This window comes from Astatotilapia calliptera, chromosome 12 (genome assembly GCF_964374335.1).
Source record: "Astatotilapia calliptera chromosome 12, fAstCal68.1, whole genome shotgun sequence".
In the NCBI taxonomy this organism is placed as follows: domain Eukaryota; kingdom Metazoa; phylum Chordata; class Actinopteri; order Cichliformes; family Cichlidae; genus Astatotilapia; species Astatotilapia calliptera.
Window position 1 is genome coordinate 3,661,622 of NC_137433.1, and position 23,791 is coordinate 3,685,412.

General features: G+C 44.5%; 1 protein-coding gene across 13 annotated transcripts in view; it reads right to left on the reverse strand.

The window, feature by feature from the left end:
• The window catches only part of fbrsl1 (fibrosin-like 1), a 285,663-nt gene that overhangs the window by 30,593 nt on the left and 231,279 nt on the right, over positions 1-23,791 (reverse strand). For all 13 annotated transcript variants that reach the window (XM_026188504.2, XM_026188506.2, XM_080309339.1 and 10 more), the window contains one exon: positions 3,416-3,464. In XM_026188504.2, the coding sequence (XP_026044289.1) occupies positions 3,416-3,464 (49 nt within the window). The remainder of the gene's footprint in view (positions 1-3,415; positions 3,465-23,791) is intronic.

Genomic DNA, 23,791 nt, shown 5'->3' on the forward strand with positions numbered 1-23,791 from the left:
GTCGGTGCACATTCTTCAGTGTTCCTCTCAGATATTTCTAGCTGCTGACAGCTAGGTGATAACTCCCCGGCACATCCATATGCCCGGCATTCTGAAATGTCACGAGAAGGCCTACCAGTGAGGTGTTTATCTGTGCTCTGTGGAGGTGCCCTGCGAATGCTCAGCAGCTACATTTAGATTCTCATTTGCCTTCAAGCAAGCGACAACGGTAAACTATGACCTGCGATTCAATAAGAGCAGCCCTGAGTGGAGAACGAGTTCTTTTACTTAAACATGCCATCCTCCAGGAAATCAATAATTTGCAGGAGGTTTAAGACAGCAAATAAACAAAAACCAATACGTGTTAGATAATGCTTGACCTCTGCTGCACCTTCCTACATCATAACCAGCAACACAGGCAGACATTCAGTGCAACTTCTTGCTAGCTCTTGGGTAACAACACCCAAAGAGAATTGCAGTGTGTGCTCTGTTATTACAGATACTATTCACTTGTGCTATTACCAGTAGTGTCAGCTTACATCTATAACAGGCTGTCAACATGCTAGAAATGCAGAGATGATGAAAAGTAAATATGAGGGAAAGACGGCGAGGGTGTCTGGGTTTTGCACAAAACCCTGTCCTGTGTGCATAATTACAGCGCTCTGCCATCAGTGATTACAATGTTGGTCTTTCTTCTCCTCTATTAACCCTGAACCGTTTCATTAACATGACAGACTGTGGGCCTGTGTACAATTTGGAGTTAACCTCGACTGTTTGTACACGTAATCGCAAAATAAAGTTCAGAAAGGAGCACGACACTGAAGAGCGAGGAAGAGGTGAAAGTAAGAGAAACACTCATTATCTAGCAATTTGTGGAAGCCAAACATCATCACAGCATTACATATTTATGTGTGCCATAATGTTTCGGTGTGTGTGTGCCTGAGTGGGGTTGCGTGCACACAGAAATCTGTCTGAGAGTCTTCCAGCCAACAGCTCGACAGGCCTGGTGATCAGTCCTATAGGATCGTGAGCGAGACGGGTAATGGGACACATACTCTCCATTCTAAACCAGAGGAAAACAGCCTGTGGGCTGCTTTGTATTGCACACACATTATACGTACACAGAGGAAAAACCAGCCTAGGTCTGAAACAAACACTGTCCTAGAATCCATTACAGCTGGACAACAACTGTGGAATGGGCGATGAGGCTGGCTGGCAGCTCTGCAATTTTAGCGTGATAACTTCTTCCTCACTGTCACCAAATCACTTCATCAAACTGCTGAATTTCTCTGTCGTCTCTCCCTTTCTAACCTCTAATTCTAATCTGGTGTCCTTCGTTTGCATCGCCCAAACAGAATCTGGTTGATCTGTGTGATAATCAGGAGCCTCTGATTGGATTGTCGGGATGTAATTCCGTGGACCTAATCCTCAGCTCTGTGTGAACATTAGCCAGATCCACAGAGGTCTTTCTACACTGGCTAAAATGGAAAATATCAAGTACGCACATGCCTGCGCAGTTCTATAGGGTAGAGTCTGCTTATATGCAGCCATGTTCTGCATAAACATAAAAGTAAGTCAACACCCTGACAGCTGACAACAGCAGTATTTCAACAGCCTGGTGGGGAATAGTTGTTGTTTGATGTGGTCTAGTTGTTTTCTAAACCATGCAAGTCTGGAAGTCATTGTCATTGTGAATGCTGGTTTCTTAAGGCCAGTGCTGGTCACAGGTCATCTACATCACACAGTCTGCAAGCCTGGTTTCTCTCCCTGCTGTCAGCCATGCTTTTCCACTCAGCAGTCAAAGCTACTGTGCTAAAGAAAGCAACACTTCGGAGCAACAGATCACTTTTGTTACATTACGTCCTTACAGCAAAAGATCTTTTAATACATTTTCAACAATATAACAGTATCAACAAATACATGTATGCATCCCTAACCGTCACATTATAATACACAAATCTTATTGTTGAGTCTGCAGACATGCCCCCCTCCAAAACCCACCTTATATTTTGCACTGTTTTAAAGCTCCACCTCCCTCCCTCTCAGTCTGTGTTAATGGGACCCCTTCCTGGTTCTTGCCCTGAGGGAACACGGTCTGCATGCTGCTATCTGTCAGTAGCACCTCTTCTCTACCAGGACGGTGTTGGTGCCTAATTTACAACTGCTCCTACACATTTCCACTGTGCCCCTCGTCCAAGAAAAAAAAAAAACTGGTGCCGGTGCAAAAAAGTTGGCAACAGCAGAGAATTTCAGGCACCAAATTCTGAACACTGACACTGACGCGCTACTGTAACTTCCTGTTGCAAGGCAGATCTGGCTTCTCACTGTTAGCAGGACAACATTGGTGGATGTGATGTAGAGTTGGCTGATCATGCTGCTCCTCTACTGCCTGCCCCTGTGTGTTTCTCTTTGCGCTGACCTGTCGACCAGGATTGGGTGATTTGACTGGGCTGGATCTTAGCCAAACCTACACTGCACTACTGTTTTTTCTGTTTTTTGTTTTTTTTTTGGGCCAATTTATTGGATTGCCAACTTGATAGACTTTACAATGAACTTGTAACAGTAACAACATCGCAATATGATGTCTCGTTCCTTTTTGTTGTGCTGAAGTAGACTGAACATTTCTTCAGGAGCCTGTGAAGATCTGTTTGGTAAATATGGTGGACGTTAAGTGCTGTACAACAACCTCGAAGCCTTTGCTAGGTACGCTAGTTGCAACTTTTTCTCCAACACTATCACATGTTACAGTATCTGCAGCCTCATCATTTAGTTACATGTTACTAAATGGGGCTGAAAGCACTCATGCATCTGATTGGTTCATCTTTCTGTTATTTCAGGTGTGTTGGGGAGCAAGCACTTAAAATAACATGTATTTACCACACGCACTGCACCATTACATGTGTTAAATATAGAGGTGCTTCTGTGCTTGCATAGTTTCTGTATCACCTGCCTAATATACACAGTATGTCACTAGGTGCATGAAACCACACAAATGCAAAAACTGCATCAAATCATGCTCATCCTGTGCAAAAGCAAAGGACTTGTAATCCATACATGTGCATATGGATGCACGCACACTGAATTTGTGCTGTCTGGGGGGCTGACAAAGCTCTTTCTGCCTTTTTCCTTTGGCATCCATTATGGTCCAGGCCTGCTGTCAGAGAGCTTGTATTGCCTGAGGGGAAGTTCCCATTTGTGGGAGCATGTGGCAGAGAGGCTCTAAATCCCCTCTAATGAACCAATATGTAGGAAGGCTAAGCCTTTGGCTAGGTCGTCCAAGAAACGCCACTCTGCGCCCTGGCAAAAATGTATGCATATGTAGTCACCAGACCTTGTTTATGTCTGCTGACATTTAAATCTGAATGGACCCAGTAGCTGATGTGAATAAATGAGGAGGAAAGACTGCGGTGAAAGAGAAAAAGCAGAGTGGGCTTACCTTTGGGTGTGGTAGGGGAAAAGAGCTTCTCCGATCCTACATCAGACACCTGTTAAAAAAAAAGGACAGCAGACCTTTAGTGGATTTGTCTCATTAGCTGGGAAGCAAACACAGATATATACTTTTGTTTTTTCAGTAAAAGGCTTATCCAGCCACAAATGTGGTCATAAGTGCTTAGAAGTAAAGTTCATCTCCCACACACAGCATTACACAGTCAATCAACAGTCTTCAATCAGCCAGTGCAGAGAACTCCCTCTGTACCAAGTGGTCCTAGTCTGGTTTTTTTCCTGACGAGGAAACATTAGGTGGCACTGTTGTGCCACCTGAAATCCCTTAAAGGAAATGCTGTCAAAGACAGCAGAGACGGAGGAAGTCAGAAGATGGCTATGCAGCGTTACGAACACAAAGGCTCCAGCACCCTCTCTCTAGCCCTCAGAAATGATATTTCATTTTGTGTTATTTTTCAAGAAACGTACATATCTCACGAATAGAATATGTCTCTCATTTAATATCGACGACAGTATCAAAGTGATGACCAATCGTTTACAGACGTGGCTAATGCAAATGACACTGAGCAGCGGAGAGACCTGGTTGTCTATATTAAAATGGTTCTTGGGCAAACGCATGAAGAAGAAAGCCATCTGTAGTATATTAAACACAGAAGGATTATTTTGCCCTTGAATTTAGAACACCTAATAAAAGTAACATCAGCTATTTCTGCAAAAAACATGGCCGCTGACCACACAGCAAGTCAAAACAGCAGCAAAGCCACATTGTTCAAAAACACTGTCTGCGTGCTTGGAGGACGGCATTAACCATGAAAACCCTCGGCCTGTAACAGCAGCCCATATAGGGGCTTTGTTTAAAGCCACTATTTCCCTTTGCTTTAGCTGCTCTCATCTGGGATCTGCCGACTTGTAAAAAGCTGCAAAAGCTGAACATATGTTCCACCCAAAGGGCCCGAGTGTCCTTAACTGCCATGCTTGTATTTTATGCGGCACAAAGGGAGCATATGTAAAGAATGAACAGTGAATCAGAGTGAGTACAAGAGAGACAGAGACAGAAAGAGAAAGCAAATGATTTTGTAAACACAGATGGCTGTCCTTGGCATCCCTGTTAGTACTTCACAAGTGTTTTGAGGACATCCTCTTCTTTCCAAGATCTCCCAATTTCTCCTCGGCTGCCACTGTGTTACTGTTCAGAACAATGTTTGCATGTCTGCGCTTGATGCCTCAGCTCAACACTCAACAAAATGCAGGTATTGAACCTAAAGGGAAGATGCCACAAAGTGCCTCTGAACGATTGCATCTGCCAGACACATTTAAAATGATTAAACAACACAAGATTTGCTCTAAGCCAGTGATGTTATGTCAGCACTATTAGGCTTGAATCGAGGACACATTAGGCATTTATTAAATTCTTCAACACCTCAGCAACAATTAGACAGCAACAATTGCAACTGTCTCAGTTACGCTAATAATTAACTGCAGCGCTTATAGGAAGACAACTGGCGAATTTTGGGTAGTTCAATAACCTCAAGCAGACGTTGTAAGAAAAGGTCAATAACAGCTCTTCAGTCTCAGTGGGTGGAACATTCAAAGGAGGGCGAACACTCAGCTGAACTGCAATATTTCCTGTTTCCTCTTACAGTAGACAAGGTGAAAGACTATAGAGGAAAGACAGAGTGTTGTGCATTGCCCTCTTTCAGTCTCCCAGAACCAGGGCGCCAGCCTACAACACAGGCTCTTTGTTAGCTTTGGACGACATTAAACGCTCCAGTACCAAGCCTCAGCGCTGCAACAGCACAACCTCAGCCTTGAATCGCTGCCCTGGAGGCCCTGGAAGAAAAATATGGGCTCAGAATGAAATGAAGCTTGTCAAATGGACACGGGAGTTGGCTCGAGGACTCGCTTAGTGTGGCACAGGGTCACAAAACCAGAAAAGACAGGGTAGGTAATGCCATAACTCGGCGTAACAGTTGAAGCAATTGTTATGACCAGAGTGGTTCTCCAGACAGCTAGACAGACATAACACGTTCATGAGAAAGAGAACAGAAAACGCTTGTTCTTCACGTGCCAAGATCTCCTTATTCCTAATCTGGCTGTTTTCACTGTGCAGTGAGCTGTTTTATAGTGCAAATGTATTCCAAGTAACATCAACAACCAATATTTAGACTTTAATGCTGTGTTTTGCACCTGCCAAGTCTGCATGAGTCCGTTGTATAATCCACAATTACAAGGCCGGCTTGCAAAGAGCACTTCTTAAAAAGGCATGTCAAAGCAGAGCCCTGATGTTGCTAGCTGTTGTTTTTACAGAACTTTCTGGGTTTCGCTGGTCACGTTGACATTTTTTCACGGGGCTGTGCTGCTGGCAGTCTGAGTTGCCTGCGGTTGTGGTGTACAGAGGTCATGTATAACAAATTCTTCACACTCTCTTTGTTGAGGCAACACTGGGTGCCATTAAAAACAGATGGAGAAAGATGAGACAGAGGGGAAATATATATATAGAGAGAATGGGAGAGACAATGAAAAACAGAAAGAGGAGCAGAGGCCAGGTTTTCCAAAGGAAACGGGGAAATTTAACCATTTAAAAAATAATGGGGGAAATTCAAGCCACATTGCCTGGGAGCTAAAAGCCCTTGGAGCGGGCCGCAGGAAGCCTGACCTTTGTGGGGACCGTCTGCTATTTGAGCCTCGGGCTTCAGGGGCCTGGCCTCCTCTCTGGAGGGCCGTCAGCAGGCCTCAGCTTTCCTTCCCTATTCTATTCATTAGCCATGCTTTATGATTCAGCTTCCTCTGAGCCACACAAGAGCTCCCTGAGGAAAGAGACTGCTGGAGAGCTGGAGAAAAAAGGGAGCGAGACTCAGGGAGGGAGGGGGTAAGCAAGAAGGAGGTCATAGGGCCCAGCCAGGGCCCAGCTCTCAGCAGCTGTGAAATCCTCCCGTTTCCTCGGCAGGCGTAAAAAGGAACAAGAGGGAGAAGAAAAAGAAGGAGTCCAGGGAGGGAGCTTGGCCAGTAAACCCACCATCAGAGTGCTAACTCCCTAAAGAGCCACATGGAGAACCATAATTCCCAGATTTAGGGAATGCCAAATTACAAATTACACTGCTGTTTGTTTTAAAAAGTCCCCAACTTCCCCGAACACCAGTGACTTATTGACTGCATAAATCTCCAGATAATTGCAGAGTAGCAGAAGGAGAGCAGGACATTTCCTGCAAAGCCAAACGCATTTGCTTTCACAGCAAAGAAGCGAGGAGGAATAATCTTTGAAAATGTTCCACGTCCACGCTCCCTTTACTTAAAAACACAGCAAGCTAATTAATTTGGAAAATCTGAAACGAGCATAATTGCACTCTTTTTGTGTTGAAACGCTTCCCTGCTTAATTTTTCGCACAATGGGCCAACTGAGCGAGGCAACGTGGGCAGTAAGGGAGGGCAGTATAATCAGCTGAACGACCTTGAGGCATAAATTTATGAAAAGCATTGATCAGTTAAGGCTGTAATTTCACTGAGACAGGAAGGTCAGCAATTACCCAGATTCAATTAACCTCATTTAGTAAAGACTGCTGAGAGACCAGTTTCTCTCCCCCATCCACCAGACACCCCCCCCTCGTACTTTTTATCAAACGATCCCTCGGCCTCCAGCTACCTTTGATCTTACAGCTGCTCCTTGGAGCCAGAACAAATGACGTCCAAACAGGGTGAAATCTTACAGCCAAAGGTTAGGTAAACCCAGACTAAATACAAGCAGATTCCTAATATGGGCTCCTCCTGTTCTGTTCTCATGAAGGAGGAGCAACCCTTCCCCTCCCTGCAGAGAAATAATTTTTAAACAAGCTGGCAAAGCTATCACAACAGCTGTGGTGTGAAAACAAAGAAACCTGTTAGTAGGCTTTGTGGTGGGCTCACGCCTGTAAAGACTATAATTACAATTTAGTTCTGAGTCATTTGGCACGTACTATGTTCCTGACAGACCGTCGTAGGACAAGCACAGAGGTGGCTAATCTAAGTGCGTATATATACTCCAAACAAGTTTGCAAAATGACATTTTTCCTAATTGAAAAGGTGACTGTTGTAATTTGATTGACAGCTCAATAAGAGAGAAACAATTTAATGGGCAGCACCAAAAGACGATCAACTGACACGTACAGGAATACCATGGATACCAACTGAGCGTGTGCCTGTGCTGCAGCTAGCAGGAATGTTGTCCTACATAATCATGGGTAATAGAGCGGAGGAAGCAAACACAGCGCATCATATTGTCCGTGCTCCCCTGACTGGCAGGATGAGTGGGTCAAATGTCTTAGTGGAGGCAAAGACACTTGATGTTCCAGTGTAGGAGTACACAGCTGCTTTGTGCTGCACTGGTGTGACGTGCCGCTGAAAGACCTATCGGTAGCATGAAAGTGAACAGGAAGCCCACCTACCCCGAGAAGTGAAGTGCGCAAAAAGGACGTGTATCCTGAGATGGACGATCAGGCTCTCGATTACCCCGGCTGAACCTGTCTGACCGTGAATCCACACTTACTGCGCCCCCCTCCAACACCCACGTGCACACAGTGTTAATTTGCTTCACTGCTTGGTGTTTCATCAATGTCAGATTCCTCCTTCACTGCCCTCTCTTCCAATTTTCCACTCACTGTCACCTGAAGCTGTGTCTCCTTTCAAAGTACAGGTCCATGTTTTGTCCTTGTTGTTGTTGATCTGGGAGATGGCCACCCGTGTTACTGTTTTAACATGCAATTACAGTAATTTGAAACCCTTATAAATACATATACAGTGGGGCAAAAAAGTATTTAGTCGGCCACCGATTGTGCAAGTTCCCCCACCTAAAATGATGACAGAGGTCAGTAATTTGCACCAGAGGTACACTTCAACTGTGAGAGACAGAATGTGAAAAAAAAATCCATGAATCCACATGGTAGGATTTGTAAAGAATTTATTCGTAAATCAGGGTGGAAAATAAGTATTTGGTCAATAACAAAAATACAACTCAATACTTTGTAACATAACCTTTGTTGGCAATAACAGAGGTCAAACGTTTACTATAGGTCTTTACCAGGTTTGCACACACAGTAGCTGGTATTTTGGCCCATTCCTCCATGCAGATCTTCTCGAGAGCAGTGATGTTTTGGGGCTGTCGCCGAGCAACACGGACTTTCAACTCCCGCCACAGATTTTCTATGGGGTTGAGGTCTGGAGACTGGCTAGGCCACTCCAGGACTTTCAAATGCTTCTTACGGAGCCACTCCTTTGTTGCCCGGGCGGTGTGTTTTGGATCATTGTCATGTTGGAAGACCCAGCCTCGTTTCATCTTCAAAGTTCTCACTGATGGAAGGAGGTTTTGGCTCAAAATCTCACGATACATGGCCCCATTCATTCTGTCCTTAACACGGATCAGTCGTCCTGTCCCCTTGGCAGAAAAACAGCCCCATAGCATGATGTTTCCACCCCCATGCTTCACAGTAGGTATGGTGTTCTTGGGATGCAACTCAGTATTCTTCTTCCTCCAAACACGACGAGTTGAGTTTATACCAAAAAGTTCTACTTTGGTTTCATCTGACCACATGACATTCTCCCAATCCTCTGCTGTATCATCCATGTGCTCTCTGGCAAACTTCAGACGGGCCTGGACATGCACTGGCTTCAGCAGCGGAACACGTCTGGCACTGCGGGATTTGATTCCCTGCCGTTATAGTGTGTTACTGATGGTGACCTTTGTTACTTTGGTCCCAGCTCTCTGCAGGTCATTCACCAGGTCCCCCCGTGTGGTTCTGGGATCTTTGCTCACCGTTCTCATGATCATTTTGACCCCACGGGATGAGATCTTGCGTGGAGCCCCAGATCGAGGGAGATTATCAGTGGTCTTGTATGTCTTCCATTTTCTGATGATTGCTCCCACAGTTGATTTTTTCACACCAAGCTGCTTGCCTATTGTAGATTCACTCTTCCCAGTCTGGTGCAGGTCTACAATACTTTTCCTGGTGTCCTTCGAAAGCTCTTTGGTCTTGGCCATGGCGGAGTTTGGAGTCTGACTGTTTGAGGCTGTGGACAGGTGTCTTTTATACAGATGATGAGTTCAAACAGGTGCCATTCATACAGGTAACGAGTGGGGGACAGAAAAGCTTCTTACAGAAGACGTTACAGGTCTGTGAGAGCCAGAGATTTTCCTTGTTTGAGGTGACCAATACTTATTTTCCACCCTGATTTACCAATAAATTAGATTTTTTTTTCACATTCTGTCTCTCACAGTTGAAGTGTACCTCTGGTGCAAATTACTGACCTCTGTCATCATTTTAGGTGGGGGAACTTGCACAATCGGTGGCTGACTAAATACTTTTTTGCCCCACTGTATATAGAGAACACAATGTGGAACACCTACATTGAGAAGTGTATCTGTACAAAAACAACAAAAACGCACAAACAAGACACAATAAGGGGTCCGTTTTTCCCTTCATATGGGAGTAGCATAGTGCTTCAATTAAGACTGCTATCAGCACCCACTCAGGGTCCTCAGTTACTGCCACCTTTTCACCCTAGACACCCGCTAATGCTACCTTTGCAATAAATGCCGCATTAGACATGCACAGTGGGCCTACAGCTCCCTGGCTGCAATGGGAGACACCAAATTAATTATCTCGCCTGCATTTGTCCTCGCGCTGTTCCAGAAACTTAATGACCTCCCGAGCGGTCGTTTATTATAAGTCGTAGCGATGCTTTGCATTCCCTGGGCAGAGAACATCTACCTTACCTTCAATTTCTACCCACCACTCTCACCACTCTCACCGCCGCCTGCTTGTCAGAACAGGTGTGGGCCAGCAAGACTGCAAACCCCCAGCGAGCATGATGAGATATATGGCGAAGAGAGAAGAAACGTCCCACGCAACTGTCAACCGACAGATACTCGCCTCAAATGAAGCATCATTAAGATGATAATGAATTCCGTAGTGGCTGTGGAGAATGGAGTGGCCTCCCCTCGCACACATGCAAAACACACGCAAACCTCTTTATGCTTGGCCCCGAGTGCCATTTTAACATGTAACATGTGTGTGTGTGCGTGTGTGTGTGTGTGCGTGTGTGTGTGTGCATGTGTGACAGAGAGCCAGGGTTGAAAAGCTCCTGCTCCCTCTCCCCCTAGCAACAGAAGCAGGAAAATGAATGCAGAGAGAGCAGGGGGGCTTGGGCTTTGTGTAAAATATTACCCTTCGTCTCACTTACTGCACCCCACACTACCTATCCTCCCTCCCTGGCTGCGTAGCAGTTGCTAGCCCTTATCACCGCTGCCTGTCAGTTTAGTATACAAATTAGCAATCTATCAGGGGAATGCAGAGGTCCGTTTCATCAGTAGGGAGAAGGGAAGAGGCACGCATTGCATTAAAGCCTCTTGCCGCTGTAGACGGAAAGGGTCACAAATCAACGCTGCAGCGGGCCCACAGCCAGCACTAACCAGATAAGGAGAAATGAAGGAAAAGGGATGAGGCATATTTCACTAGAGAAGATCCAGACCTGCTCCAACTAAAGGATGGAGGTGGTGCTGGTGGTGGTGAGGTATAGGAATCAGGGAGGTCACAAATCACTATCTCAACCCCACAGAGGCACAGAAAGGATATGAGAAACAGGTATGGAATAAAAAGTAGAAAAATTCCATTTATAAAAGTGCCTTTGGTTGATTAACGGCTACAAATTGCAGGAAATTAGGGCTAACACATTCCCACTTTCTCCTGTTAAGTGAACCTGCGCATGTTAATACCAGCAGAGACAAAACAGCTGCTAAGGGCTCTCATTAAGTGGCATAATGCAATGAGGCACAGTCTAAATTGCAGCAATAAAAGCAGACAGACAAATCATCTCGACCATCGCAATCCATTTAACTCAATTAATGCACAACCAGCATCTGAGCTCAGTCGTTTAAAAGCATGTGCGGTTCGATCACTGGTCGGGCTGGGGGTTAAGTTCTGCTTAAAACCGCGGGCACGGGGAAAGAAAGAGATAAGGACAATGGGTGACGTAAAACAAAAGCAGGAGATAGCGATAGTTCTGTTCGGTGCGGCGCAGCTGACTGTGAAAAGAGCGTGGCCTCCTTTCCTTTTTAATGTCAGAATGTGTGCCAGCAGCGATAAGAAGCCAGGTAATCTCCCAGCGGAATCAGGGGGCTGTTCGTCATTACTCCCTGGCCCTGATATGGATCTGAGCACCTGATGACTTCTCTTGGCTCTCCGGGCTTCTCGGCAGCAGAGATGGCAGATAGCCCTTTAAGACATGGCTCACTGCTCCCTGATTGGCTGGTCAACAGCCACAACCAAATCCTGGCTCCCTCTGGGCGGCTGCGAGAAGGTATGATAGGAAAGGACACGGAAACTCACTCTCCCCATATCCACATCATCCCTTTGTTGTAAAGCCTTTACACCATTGTCAGCGTGGGTGGTGGAAAGTAAAAAAGCCTTTCTGGATGTTATTGTCTGAGAGGCAGGATAACAGACAGGCGGATTATTTCAAAAACAGCTTTCTCCAGAGCTCTCACAATGCGGCACCGTTGTTGCTGTGGAGAGGATCCTGGAGGAGATAATAATAATATTCCTAGTCAGAGCCTCTGCTGCAGTAGAGCTGCCTTCTAACAGAGAGATACACATCATTCTGACTGGCCCGCCGTGACATAATCGCCCTGCGGAGAGCTGCAGGCAAGCTTGGTAGGCAAACCACCTCTCACTGCAGCTTGTTAAGAGAAAGGTGGCTTTAAGCACTGCTCAATAGAAACTCCTATTGAACTCTTTTTTTTTCACTCCATCTGAACAATGTCTAGGTGAGTCATAGCACACCTCGGGCTACACAAGTTACACTCTTCCTTTTTTCCTCCTTCTTAAGATTGCAGTGCGCTTTTGACTCGAATTTGCTAAGAGGAAAAAAAAAACAAACTCGGCAGGATCTTAAATAATGCAGCGATAAAAAAGCTGTGACCCTTTCCATTGCCTCAACCCACACATGGTGAATTTCTTCTGCAGCAAAAGACAGCACCACAGAAAAGAAGAAAAGGCAGAGCTGGCACTACATGTAAATGTGTGGTAGGTTTGGTTTGCTCCTCTGGGCACGGACACCTTTAATGAGAGGAAAAAATGCGCAGCAAAAGGCAGATCTCAGTCGTACTATGCCAGTGATTTTGAGTAATATGAATCACCTCCCGTCTAACACAAATAAATATTGTTCTAATACCAGTGGGAGTGTAATGCCGACTCTCGCCTAGGAAAACTATGGGGGATCTAGGCTCCGCTCGCCAGCCTCTACGCTGCATCCCACAGAGCTTCCTTAACCCTACACTGTTAACATGCTATATGCTTGTAACCCTGTGACCTTTAGCACAACACTTATAGCTCGCAATTCGGTGTTTCGCAGAGGGGTTTGATAACGGCGACTCGCTCGTAAAAGAGAATTTAGAAATGTATCTCGGCATCGTTCTCGTGTCATCTGCCACCACGAAAGCTGACCGTGCTCGGGATCAAGATCAATACAACCACTTGCCCTGCAGGGGATGAAGTGGGACTCGGGCAGGGGACAGCAAGTGGTGGAGTGGAAAACTCTACCGTCTCACTTTAAGGCACACTATCTTCCCAAGCTAGCACAAACAAACATGGTATGCGCTATATAAAGTAGTCTCAGGCCACCTAAGCCCCCAGGTCATATTGGAAGGGGATGTGGCAAGTTAAGTGGAATTTACTTTTGATGCAGACATCGGGCCTCAGGTTTCAGGCAGATGTAACCCAAGCTGTTCCCTGAGGCTTTACCAGAAGGGGGGACAGGACACCTAACGCCCAGGCAGTCACCTTCAGAAATGCCTTCACCGCTCAGCTGGCCTTATAAAGGGAGGAGAATGCCAGTGTTGTCTGTTAAGGGTTAAAGTGACTTTTGACAGGGACAGACTTTAATTTCATTAGCAAACAAAGAGAGGTGAAGCTGCTATTGGATTTACCATCTAGTATATAAGCAGTAGATGAGGTTTGTTGCTACTGGACTGCTGTGTTCTGAGGATATAAGGGGAATTTAATATAGCACATAGACCCCAGCAGCCCACAGTACACCCACTGCTTTGTCACAGCCCTGAATCCTTTACACTTTGATGTTGCTGTTTCTTTTAAACACCACTGCTTCTTAACCGTATACAGGGTTTTGATTCAGGCGTCTCCTGAGTCTTTAATATGGAAAAGTGTGGGCCTAAACTAAGCTATAAATTCTCTGCCCCCCTTACATCTCTTTCATGGCATAGCGCTCGAGCTTTTCTGTCACCGACAGTCCAGATGTGTGACTTAATGTGGGGATGGTGGGAGTGTATAAATAACCATCATGAGATATCAGTGGGGCATGCCAGGAGCTTTGCTGTGGAAGGGAAGAAATGATGGAGGAGGTGGCGAGTGAGCTGTGTACCATTTGAGAATCCAGCAAAAGCTAGTTTAACACCAACGCGACAACTGCAGAGATCTTGTGGGAGAGCTTATGGCTTTAAACTTGACACTTACTGTGTGACAGCGTTTGAACACGCCACACTCTGAGGCGACCTTGACAGCGATCGTGTTTGTGGTGCTTTTTAATTTCAGTTATCGTTGCTTTCTGCCGCTGTGTGTGAAACGATAATGATATGCATTGATTTATGGTCATTGTGGGTTATACTGTCATGTCCAGACCAATAACAACCCATCAATACTGGACTCAAGGTCAGCTTTATTAACCTTATGATTCAGTTCAATTCCACTTTTATTTGTATAGCACCAATTCACAGTAGCAGTCATCTGAGGGCACCCTTCTACATTCAGTTAATTACTAGGAACTCACCACCGGCTGTATTTGAATCAACTGCACAACGATACAACGCTAACATTTTGTAATTGCCTGCTCTTTTAGGAGCCTTGGAGAACTCTGTAAATCCCAGTTGTATTAATCTCCAAGTAAAGCGTGGCACCTGAGGACAGAAGGATTTGATCTAGAATCTATCTGAATACAAACTCCTGGACAGAAGAGGAAAAAAGGCAGCGTGAGGAAGATGCATTCAAATTTCTTTGCACCGCTGGAACAGATTTATGAGCAGTCACTGAAGACAAGGCTGCTAAACATCGTTGGCCATGCCAAGTGTACGTGGAGCATCATTTGCTCTGGATTAAAATATAATGAAGCAAGTGAATGCATCTTTGTCTTACATGCAACTCCTTAAATTATTCAAGTGCACAAAAAAAACCCAACAGGCAAAGCATGTTCCCCAGAGCACTGATACCCTTTTCTAGGCTTGTTCGCAATGGCGACGATGAATATCTTAGTGCTTGTTAAAAGCTATGTTTTCCTTGTGTATGACTGGGAAAAAAGAGTCGTAAAAAGAATACCATGTTAAATGCAGAGGCAGGACATTTTCATTTCCAGTGTTGGCTCCAGTGACATTATTAAAGTTTGTGTTCATAGTGCACTGAATTGATTTTTGATTTTTTTGCAGTGTATGGGAAGAAGAAAGGTTTAAAAGGTCATTACCACAGTGCTGGATCGCTTTAACAAACCAGTCTGATGTCAATAAAACAAACCTGACGATATCACTGTAAAATGCCTCTTCAATGTCGAGTTGTCTGCACTTACAAAAGGAAGCCTCTTCTAGCTTAAGCTGTGCAAAACCTTTTGTTATCTTTAAAAACTTGTTTGTTTTTTTCCTCCTGTAATTCTATGGCAACCCTCTATTTCCTTCGACTTACTTTCAACATTTGCATGTCCAGAAGCACTCAGCCTGGCTCAGGTGCCTTCTGCCTGTATTTGATTAAGAGATACGCAAACAGATGAAGTCAAGGCACCAGCTTGTGTGCTTAAGCAGCCTTTTCTCACATTTGAGAGAATCCTTGGATTAGCTGGTCCAGGCTCCTAGGCCTTTATACTGAATGCTATTCATTCAGCAGAGAAGAAAAGAAAAAAACGGTGTTTGCATTTCATGTCTGTCAGCGGTAAAGATGCATGTGGTTGAACTGTAGAAGCCAACGTAAACAGAGATGCAATTGAATGTGAACATAATAGCCAGAAGATGCCAGATGACACACTGAGCAGGAAAGAAAAAAAACATAAGCACATCTTTTTTTCTTGCACTTGTGTGTCAAGAGATTGAGTCAAAGCTTTGAGACTGGGCAAAGTAGGAAGATGAGGGATGTGGGGTGTCATCTCAAGTCACGCCTCACAAAAGCTGTTCTTGTTACTTCCCATCACACTCATCGCCATTGTTAAAGAAACACAGGCTGTTGCAGGTGCACACGAGTGCCAGCCACATTTAGTGTTTCCAGTCTTTATCCTATCACTGCTTGCAGTTATTGAAGGCAACTCTTCAGTTGCTGTATAAGATTCCCAAAATATGTGAATCCATGTTAAATGATAGATTTATCTTCAAAAAGATAAGTGCATCAAAAAGCAGTCCGCCTAGGGGGGACACTGGTTTGTAGTGTTAACGTTTTTTAAACATGCTCAGGTGCATTGCCACAGGGGCTCCCAACTGGCCTTGTGAACCCGCATGGCATCTCGTGCCACCCAACAACATGTAATTGGAGACTTAGCACGCTCTGTTGCACACCTGTAACGGGTCTCTGAACACTGAGATCCTTGCCCAAGCCGTCACCCACATCCAAGGCTGACAGGAGCCTGGCAGGAAGCCAGTGTAAGGAGGCAAGATCTTCTGGTACGCTGCCCTGGCACCCACCGCAGATCGATGCCTCCACACACAATTAGAGAGGCTAAAACAGATGTGCTCACAAGCCTCACTGCTCCATCTACACCATCAACTACTGTGACACCCTTGCTTCTTATTAAAGGAACACAAACACACACATGTGCTCGCAATATCAAACAAAACACGAGCATGAAATCGTCCGGTTTGATTATCCAGAAAAAATATACTAGCAGCTTTTGCTAGCATAGCAATGCTTCCACACTGATTGGTCATAGTAGAAGAAAACGGGCAGAAGAAGGGTCAGTGGGAGCCGTTCTGTTGTCTCCTTCCCTCTCCTGCTGTGACAGATTTTAGCCTGTTTGTCTGACAGTGACACTTGTTCTATCAACTCAGCCCCCGCCCTGTCACTAACAGGTGGCCTGTCCCTCACAGCAAAGTCATTTGCTTTGCACAGCAGCAGTTGTGGGTAACCCCAGCCAAGCTGCATTTAGTTTTTCAGTATTACAACCCCAGCCAAAGACAGAGGCAGTGGAAGAATGCAGAGAAAAAGGCTGGGGGAAGGGAAGGGAGAAAAAAAACAACCTCCTCCGATCAAATAAATGCCACTGTAAGCACAAGTGACAAGTCTCGTTTGGGGTCGTCCCTGCTCAGGGCCTGAAAGGCCAGCACTGCCTCATCTCCTCAGCTATGTCTGCGAGCAAGGTGGGTGGGTTAGAGAGGGAGGGAGAAATGTCTGATTGGTGCCATAGCCAAGAGTGAGAGCAGGCCAATTATATTTCCTATCCCTCAAGAGAAGGCCAGAGCGAAGCCTCTGCCATCTCTCCTCTCCTCACCTCTCAAGACACTTCACATAGATAAATAAATGACAGCCCCACAGGGGCTTGGCCCAGTCTCCCAGAATACATTGCAGAGGCTGGCCGCTTGCCTGTCCGTTTGTCTTCACCTGGCATTACTGCAGATAGACATTTTTCACATTATTATCGTTGCATCGTCTCCATTGCCCTGTTCACTCACTGAGATGTGGTTGATGATGTCGGCAGAGGACCCGAGGAGATTGGAAGGAAATGTCTCCTGTCAAAGTCAGCATAGCCTAGCTTAGCAGAAATTTAACAAGTTCCCTGGGCTCTCTCCATTCACTCTCTGACGGAGCACGGAGCCAGGACATGGCCTGCTGACAGCCCTAGGCATGTCACTGTCACTGACACTTGATAGGCGAGAGAGGAAAGGCAAGAGGGCTGAACCCTACAAGGCTCACACTTAGCTACACAGCTCTATATTACTACTTTTCTTTAGACGTGCAAAAAAATTACCGTTGGAAATTTGACTTGATCTAACACAAACGGGACCGACTGAAATCGCTCTCGTGTTAACTAAACTACTCTGCAAATGACTATCTTTGAGTTGTCGCTATAAAATGCTTACAGCTTGAAAGAAAGCTAAACATGCCCGAACGTTAGTGTCTTTTTATCAAACATCATCCAACAGAGGAATACTCGAGCTTAAACTGCATGTGTAGTGCATGCACCTCTGCACAGTCTCACCATCCTCTGATGGTTAAACCGAAAACCAGATGCTTTGGATTAGTGGGGAGAAAAAACAAAGCAAATAAAAGTGGAGGGTAGAATGGTATGTATTAACTATAATCAAAAAAGAAACAAAAGGGAGACCATGATGCTTTAATTACTTCTCACACATAGTTTTGTGGGACCAAGCCAGGCACTAAAAAGAAAGAAGAAAGCAACCCTTTTTAAAATTACAGACTCTCAATTGTAAACTAGGTCGAGGAATGACTATTTGCAACAGTATATAAGGGTCATTTTAGGTTAAAAACCAACAAGAATCAAAAGAAGTGCCGTGTAAATGGTAATAAACAGCAAAGCGATGCTCGTAAGTCATGAATTTGTGAAAAGGATTCAGATTTTAGGGTGACTGAAATAGTACATTTATAGCAAAAAAAGAAAAAAGTGTTTGCAAGCTGGGCACATACTCTCCACCCCGTCCCACCCCATGCTCTGTATTATGACTATGGTGGATAACCTAATCAAGTTAGAGCCTACTTTGCAATTAGATTTAGCATTAAGTAAATGCTCGTGATTTTAGACCAGAATCACCACATTATCATGAGCATCTGGACTTTGAAGAGACACTGCCATGAATCAGGCCTATTCAGAGGAAAAAATCATATTGATTTAGATTTGCTTCATGGCATTGCATGCTTAACAGTTTTGTGGCATGACAAGGTTGGTCCAACCTTGCGAAGTGATGTTTTTTTTTCTTGGAAATTTATGACTTTAGTTTCAGAAAATATTCTGCTTTTTGTCTTGTAAATATTCAACTTTTTCTAGGAAATCATGACATGAATGGAAAGTTAAACCCCTCTATTGACCTTGCTTTCCTTTCTTTTCTTTTCTACCTCACAGCAGTTCTTGTATGACTGCATCGATACAGATAAATGTTCAGCATGGCCTTTAACAGAAGAAAGGTGTAGGAATGACTGCAGGCTAACAAAACCGTTTTCTGCAACCATGTCACACATGGTAGAAACCACTGTTTACGTGATTTAAAAAACCCTTAAAATGTGATTTTAATACATTTGCACGCCATCCTGCCAAGTAGCTGGAGATATATATTATGTTTGTCCACTGGAGAAAGCTTGGATGAGGCCTGAGTGAGGTCCTCTATGAATCTACTTAATAGCCGTCCTCTGTTTGCAGAGTCTCTCTTGACTCACTGGTGTTGCCACAGTGCTAAATTGCACAGCTGTTCCACAATCTGTGGCTGTTTTAATTACGCAAATGTGAGCGGCAGCTCGTCAGTTCCTCACTAACGAAGGGGTCTGCTTTCCAGCGAGGGTGCCGTATGTTTGGTATGTAGGCCCATTTCCACCCAACGCTCCCCAGGCTGTGCGCGGACCACCCGACACATTCACATCCCGAAGAAGACGCATCTAATTAAAGCTCCCGAGTCAAATCTGCTTACTAAGGGGGAAAAACATGCGGGCTGGATTAAAAGATGGGGAAAGCGTTGAAGTGGGATGGGGGGCTTTAATACACTGCAAGTGAAAGAGCTTAGGAGGAAATATGAGAACTCTCCATAGTAAGATCCCAGGCAAGGCTGGAAGGAATTGTTGTAAATGTGAGCCGATCAGTCAGCGTTTGTCAGTCTGATTCCTGAGAACTTCCAAAGCCCCCAGGCAGAGACAGACAAGCAGGCTGTTGTCTATAAAAGTGGCTTTTTAGCAGTCCTGGTTGCCCCATCTTTCAGGAACATCTGTGTCATTTCTCAGCAACTAAAACAGATTCAGAGAACTGCAAACAGCCGCTACCAATCCCAGAAACACTAAATGGACCAAAGCTGAAAACAAATAATGATTTACAGCTTTGGTTGAGTATCCTTACACTTGCAGATGCACACAAAAATATGTCTTTTATCCCCCTTGCACGATGACAGTACATGACAGTAAAACATTCCAGTGTGTAATGCACTGCATTGCACAGCACATCACCCAACTTCTTGCATGCGATGTTGAAAACAAAGGTGTTAAGAACTCCCCTCGTGAATCAGACTTGCTGGCTAAAAGCCTAGCTGCAGTGTACCACCCACCTCCAGTTTTACACGAACACCACAGCCTAAAGTAGCAGTGGGAGACTACATAATGAATGCATGAAGCTAGGTGTCACGGGGGCTCGTATAGTGCACAAAACGATGGGGCAATTAGGCCCACACGACACCTCGGGATGGCGTGATGAAGGACTCCTGGGCTTGTCTCCTCCGCCTCTGTTCCACTATCATTAAGGATTGAGCAGCCACATCTGGCTAATGGCACGCCTGGGGTTCCTGCTCAAACACTGTGCCACGCCGTGCACATTTAATTACGCCTCATAAAGGTAACAAAAGACACAGTCTGCTCTCGGGGAAGCGCTGTTTGGAAATCGGTAAGGAAGACAGAGACAGACAGAGCGAATGAGGGGGAAAGACGAGAAACTGGCCAGCTGCCAGAATTACAGGTTGACCCAGGTCGGCGGCTTCAAAAGAGGCAAATTCACTTGAGTGTCTCTACCTCTCCTTGAGATGGGTTCCAAAGAGCTCATTGCGAGCAGGAGATGCTCTGCAGCTAAGAATGAAAGGACCTCTAGTTTGTCTCCGCTTCCCCTATTAGATCATGTACTGCACTAGCTGCTTTCTTCAACGGCTAATTGCGGGAGGACTGCAGGGATTAAAGGCAGAGCTTCTTTGAAATACATATGCATGGGATTTAGCGGCTGTTTCAAGTGAAGAGGGGAATTTTCTGTTAGGATACAAACAATGACAACATCACAGAACCAAGCGTGTAACAGCACTTTGGCCTGCCACTCCACAGGCACCGGGGCTGCTCATTACCACCTGCAAAGAGCTCAACGCATTGAGCCAAGAGCATGAAACACACATTGACCGCCGACGGATTGGCTGACTGACCTGTGACTTAGTAGCATTTGGAGGCATTCAAAAGACACGTTTGAATAGATAGCTGAGAGTTTGAGTTGAGAGAGCAAAACCAAGATATTGAGAGATGAGCAAAAAGAGCCACAGCTCATTGTCAATTCGTTCCACTGTGTGGCAGTTTGAGAGCCTGCTAACACCACAGGGAATGTCTCCGGTCACTTCTGTTTGGACATGCACACAAATCCATCGGTGTCCGATACAGTTAATAACGGAGCCATTTCTGAAGGAACCACAATGCAATAAAAACAGAGGGAGATTTTTTTTTATTTTGCCAACATCTCTTTCCCTCCCTTCCCTGACAATTAATGGCCTCGCGCAGTTCCATGTGTTATTTATAACTTAAATGTTAAAAACAGACATCTCTGCAGTGCGTGTTAAAAGACAAGCCTGCCAAACGCCGTGCTCCTCAGCAGCCTCCTTTCCTGTAAAGTCTCCCCCTGCTTTCAGTGTAGAGAGAGTGTTTTATGGCAAGTCCCTTGTCAGGATTAAGATGTAGTTCCAAGTGCCACGGGGACAAGCATAAATTCTCCATCTCCTACTGTGGACCCACAAGTGGTGGAGCTTAGGGAGTGTCCTTGAAGTATGAATAACATCACATGCTGTGTGTCATCTGTTATACTAATGACATGTCCTCAGAACAATCCACATCCCCTCTGGGCCACCAGTCTGTAAATGAGAGAACAATTTGCTTCCTTGTCCACCTCCATACACGTTGTAAATATTTTTTTTTTTTAAATACTGTTAATTAATCATACGAACAGTCTATTTGCAACAACAGACTGATGCTTGATGTAAAATCCACCACGGGTGACGCTGAGTCAGAGGATTTACAGATATCATCCTCGGCACCAGGAAAACATTCATCGTTTTTTATGCAGTGCAGAGGCCACAGTCGAGGACTGGGGATGAACCTGGTCTGCGTCAAGTAAATCATAAAGAAACATCAGGCGAAGATGGAAAAACAGTGTTCGAGCACAGTTCTGGCAGTGCTGGCCTTAAATGGCTTGCAGAATGAGTAGCATGGTGTTTTGAAAATCTACAGCACAACCCACTTCCATATTTCTTGAAGTTTCTCGCAGAGGGCAGCTTAAGTCTCGGAGTGTAAGCCAATTTGGATTACCTCCACATTTCAGACAGGTTCCAGTCGGGATTTACAACACTTTAAAAACACGTTCCTCCCTAAGCACAGCTTTAACCCTAAATGCATCAACAACATATTTAACTGACATGTTTTTTTAAATTATTTTATCCGCTGCTATTTCTCAGACTGTTGCATATTCAAAGCTAGACAACACTGTTCAAAACAGCTCTGCACTGAAGTATTACTTTATAACACTGGCTGATAACATTCTGGGGTTTCAGGCAACGGCTTCGCTGCTAAGAACACAGTGTTGCATCCAAATGCTTGGGCTATTTTCTTGAACCTCTCTATAGCTCATTTTTCACTTCTGAATTCATGCATAGATGCAGAATAAATCTCCATTTCTTCTTCTATCTCGTATCCAGGCTTCAGGGGGCACAAGGCATTAGTCTCATGATGCTGGGTTTGTCATGTCTTCCCTAGCTGTGATCTGCCTGAACTCTTACATTACAAATAGCTGGAGGATTTTTCACCCTCTTATCACATTTGCCAAGCAGGCCTGTCTCTTATCAGCTTTTCGCTGGAGATAAATGGGCTTTTGAAGATAGGAATAAGAGAGGTTTTTGCAAGCTAATTCCAGGGCCCCATCTGCAGTAGATTACAGATAGGTGCCAGGGAGTGGAGAAAGATACATATTTTAATATGAAGGTGGTGGAAGTATCAGGTTGAAGAGCGACTGGTATTACAGTCTCATATACTCTATAACCCAAAGACACGGAGAACTAACAGGCAATAATGAGAGATAATGGATGGACTGTGAATAATCTATGGAAACTTCATCATTGATCACATCAGTTACACTGTTAAGGAAATTTTCCAACAAACCCACTTTGGAGCTTGCAGCACTGTAAAAATAGCAGTGAATAAAAAGAGGCTTTTCTCTGTGCGTCTCATACATGGGGAGGATCCCGACAGGAATAATTGAGAAATCATTTGTTTAAATTTCCCAAACAAATGTGAATCCTTTTTTCCCCTGTACTGCCTCCACCTCAGTCTACGTCAGCGGCAAAAAATAACAATTAACAGCTTGTACTGTACATATATATTATAATACTAACAGTACAATTTGTAATTTAAGTCGCTGCAGTGGCTTAATGCAACTGTAAAACACAGTCTTTGTCAATAGACTAGGAGACTGTAATAAATAACTACTATGTTATAATATATCAAAACGTGTGTTGTTTTCTGATGCTTTGCAGATGTGCTTTCTAAAACAATCAGCGTCTTTAACCAGTAAATGTGATTTAGAAACCGTGTTTGGGTATCACTAAATTCAAATTAATTTAATTCAAATGCAATGCAGGGATAGGAATATCACAAGAGAAAGAAAACAGACTTTGTTTGTAGTTGTCCTTTCACCGCTGTGGCTACACTAAGACACAAAAATGCAGGGAGCAGATTAACAGCTGACTGTGTCTCTACTGAGCACAATACCTCCTGTGGAAACACAACACTAATACCCTGGGAGAGAGTAGCCACACATAAACACATAATCAAAAGCAAATGTTGGCTTTCCAGCAGACTGATGAAAAGCGACAGACTTGTGCCATATGAGGCATCGCTGTTGCTCTAATATTAACCGGCGACGTGTGAGCCAGTCTAACCTTGATGGTTGAGAGCGCTGGGCGCGATGGGGGAAGAAAACCTAATTAAACAGCTCCTCCCGTCGTTGTGTAAGTCAGACACGGGACAGACCCGTAGTGTGTGCTGGATTTAACGGTGCATGCCTACATTGTGCTGCACTCGCAGGATTTATAAAACAATTAAATGTCAGATTTAAAAAATGAACGATTATAACCAGCGATGCTGTGCTGAATAATACAATTATGAAATAAAAAAAATATGTAGCCTCAATTTGCTTGCACCATTTAACCGTGTGTTAAAACCACAGCGCAGATAAATGTTTATCATGTTGTTTAAACCACACCAGGCTGTAAATGGTCTAACTTCAGTTTTGCCAGATTACTGTCGAAATAAATAAATAAATAAATAAATAAATAGGGAATTATAGGAGCCACCGCTAATGTGAAATTTAAAACAGGAAAAGTAAGTTCGGCTCTTATTCGAACCTTCACTATATTTTC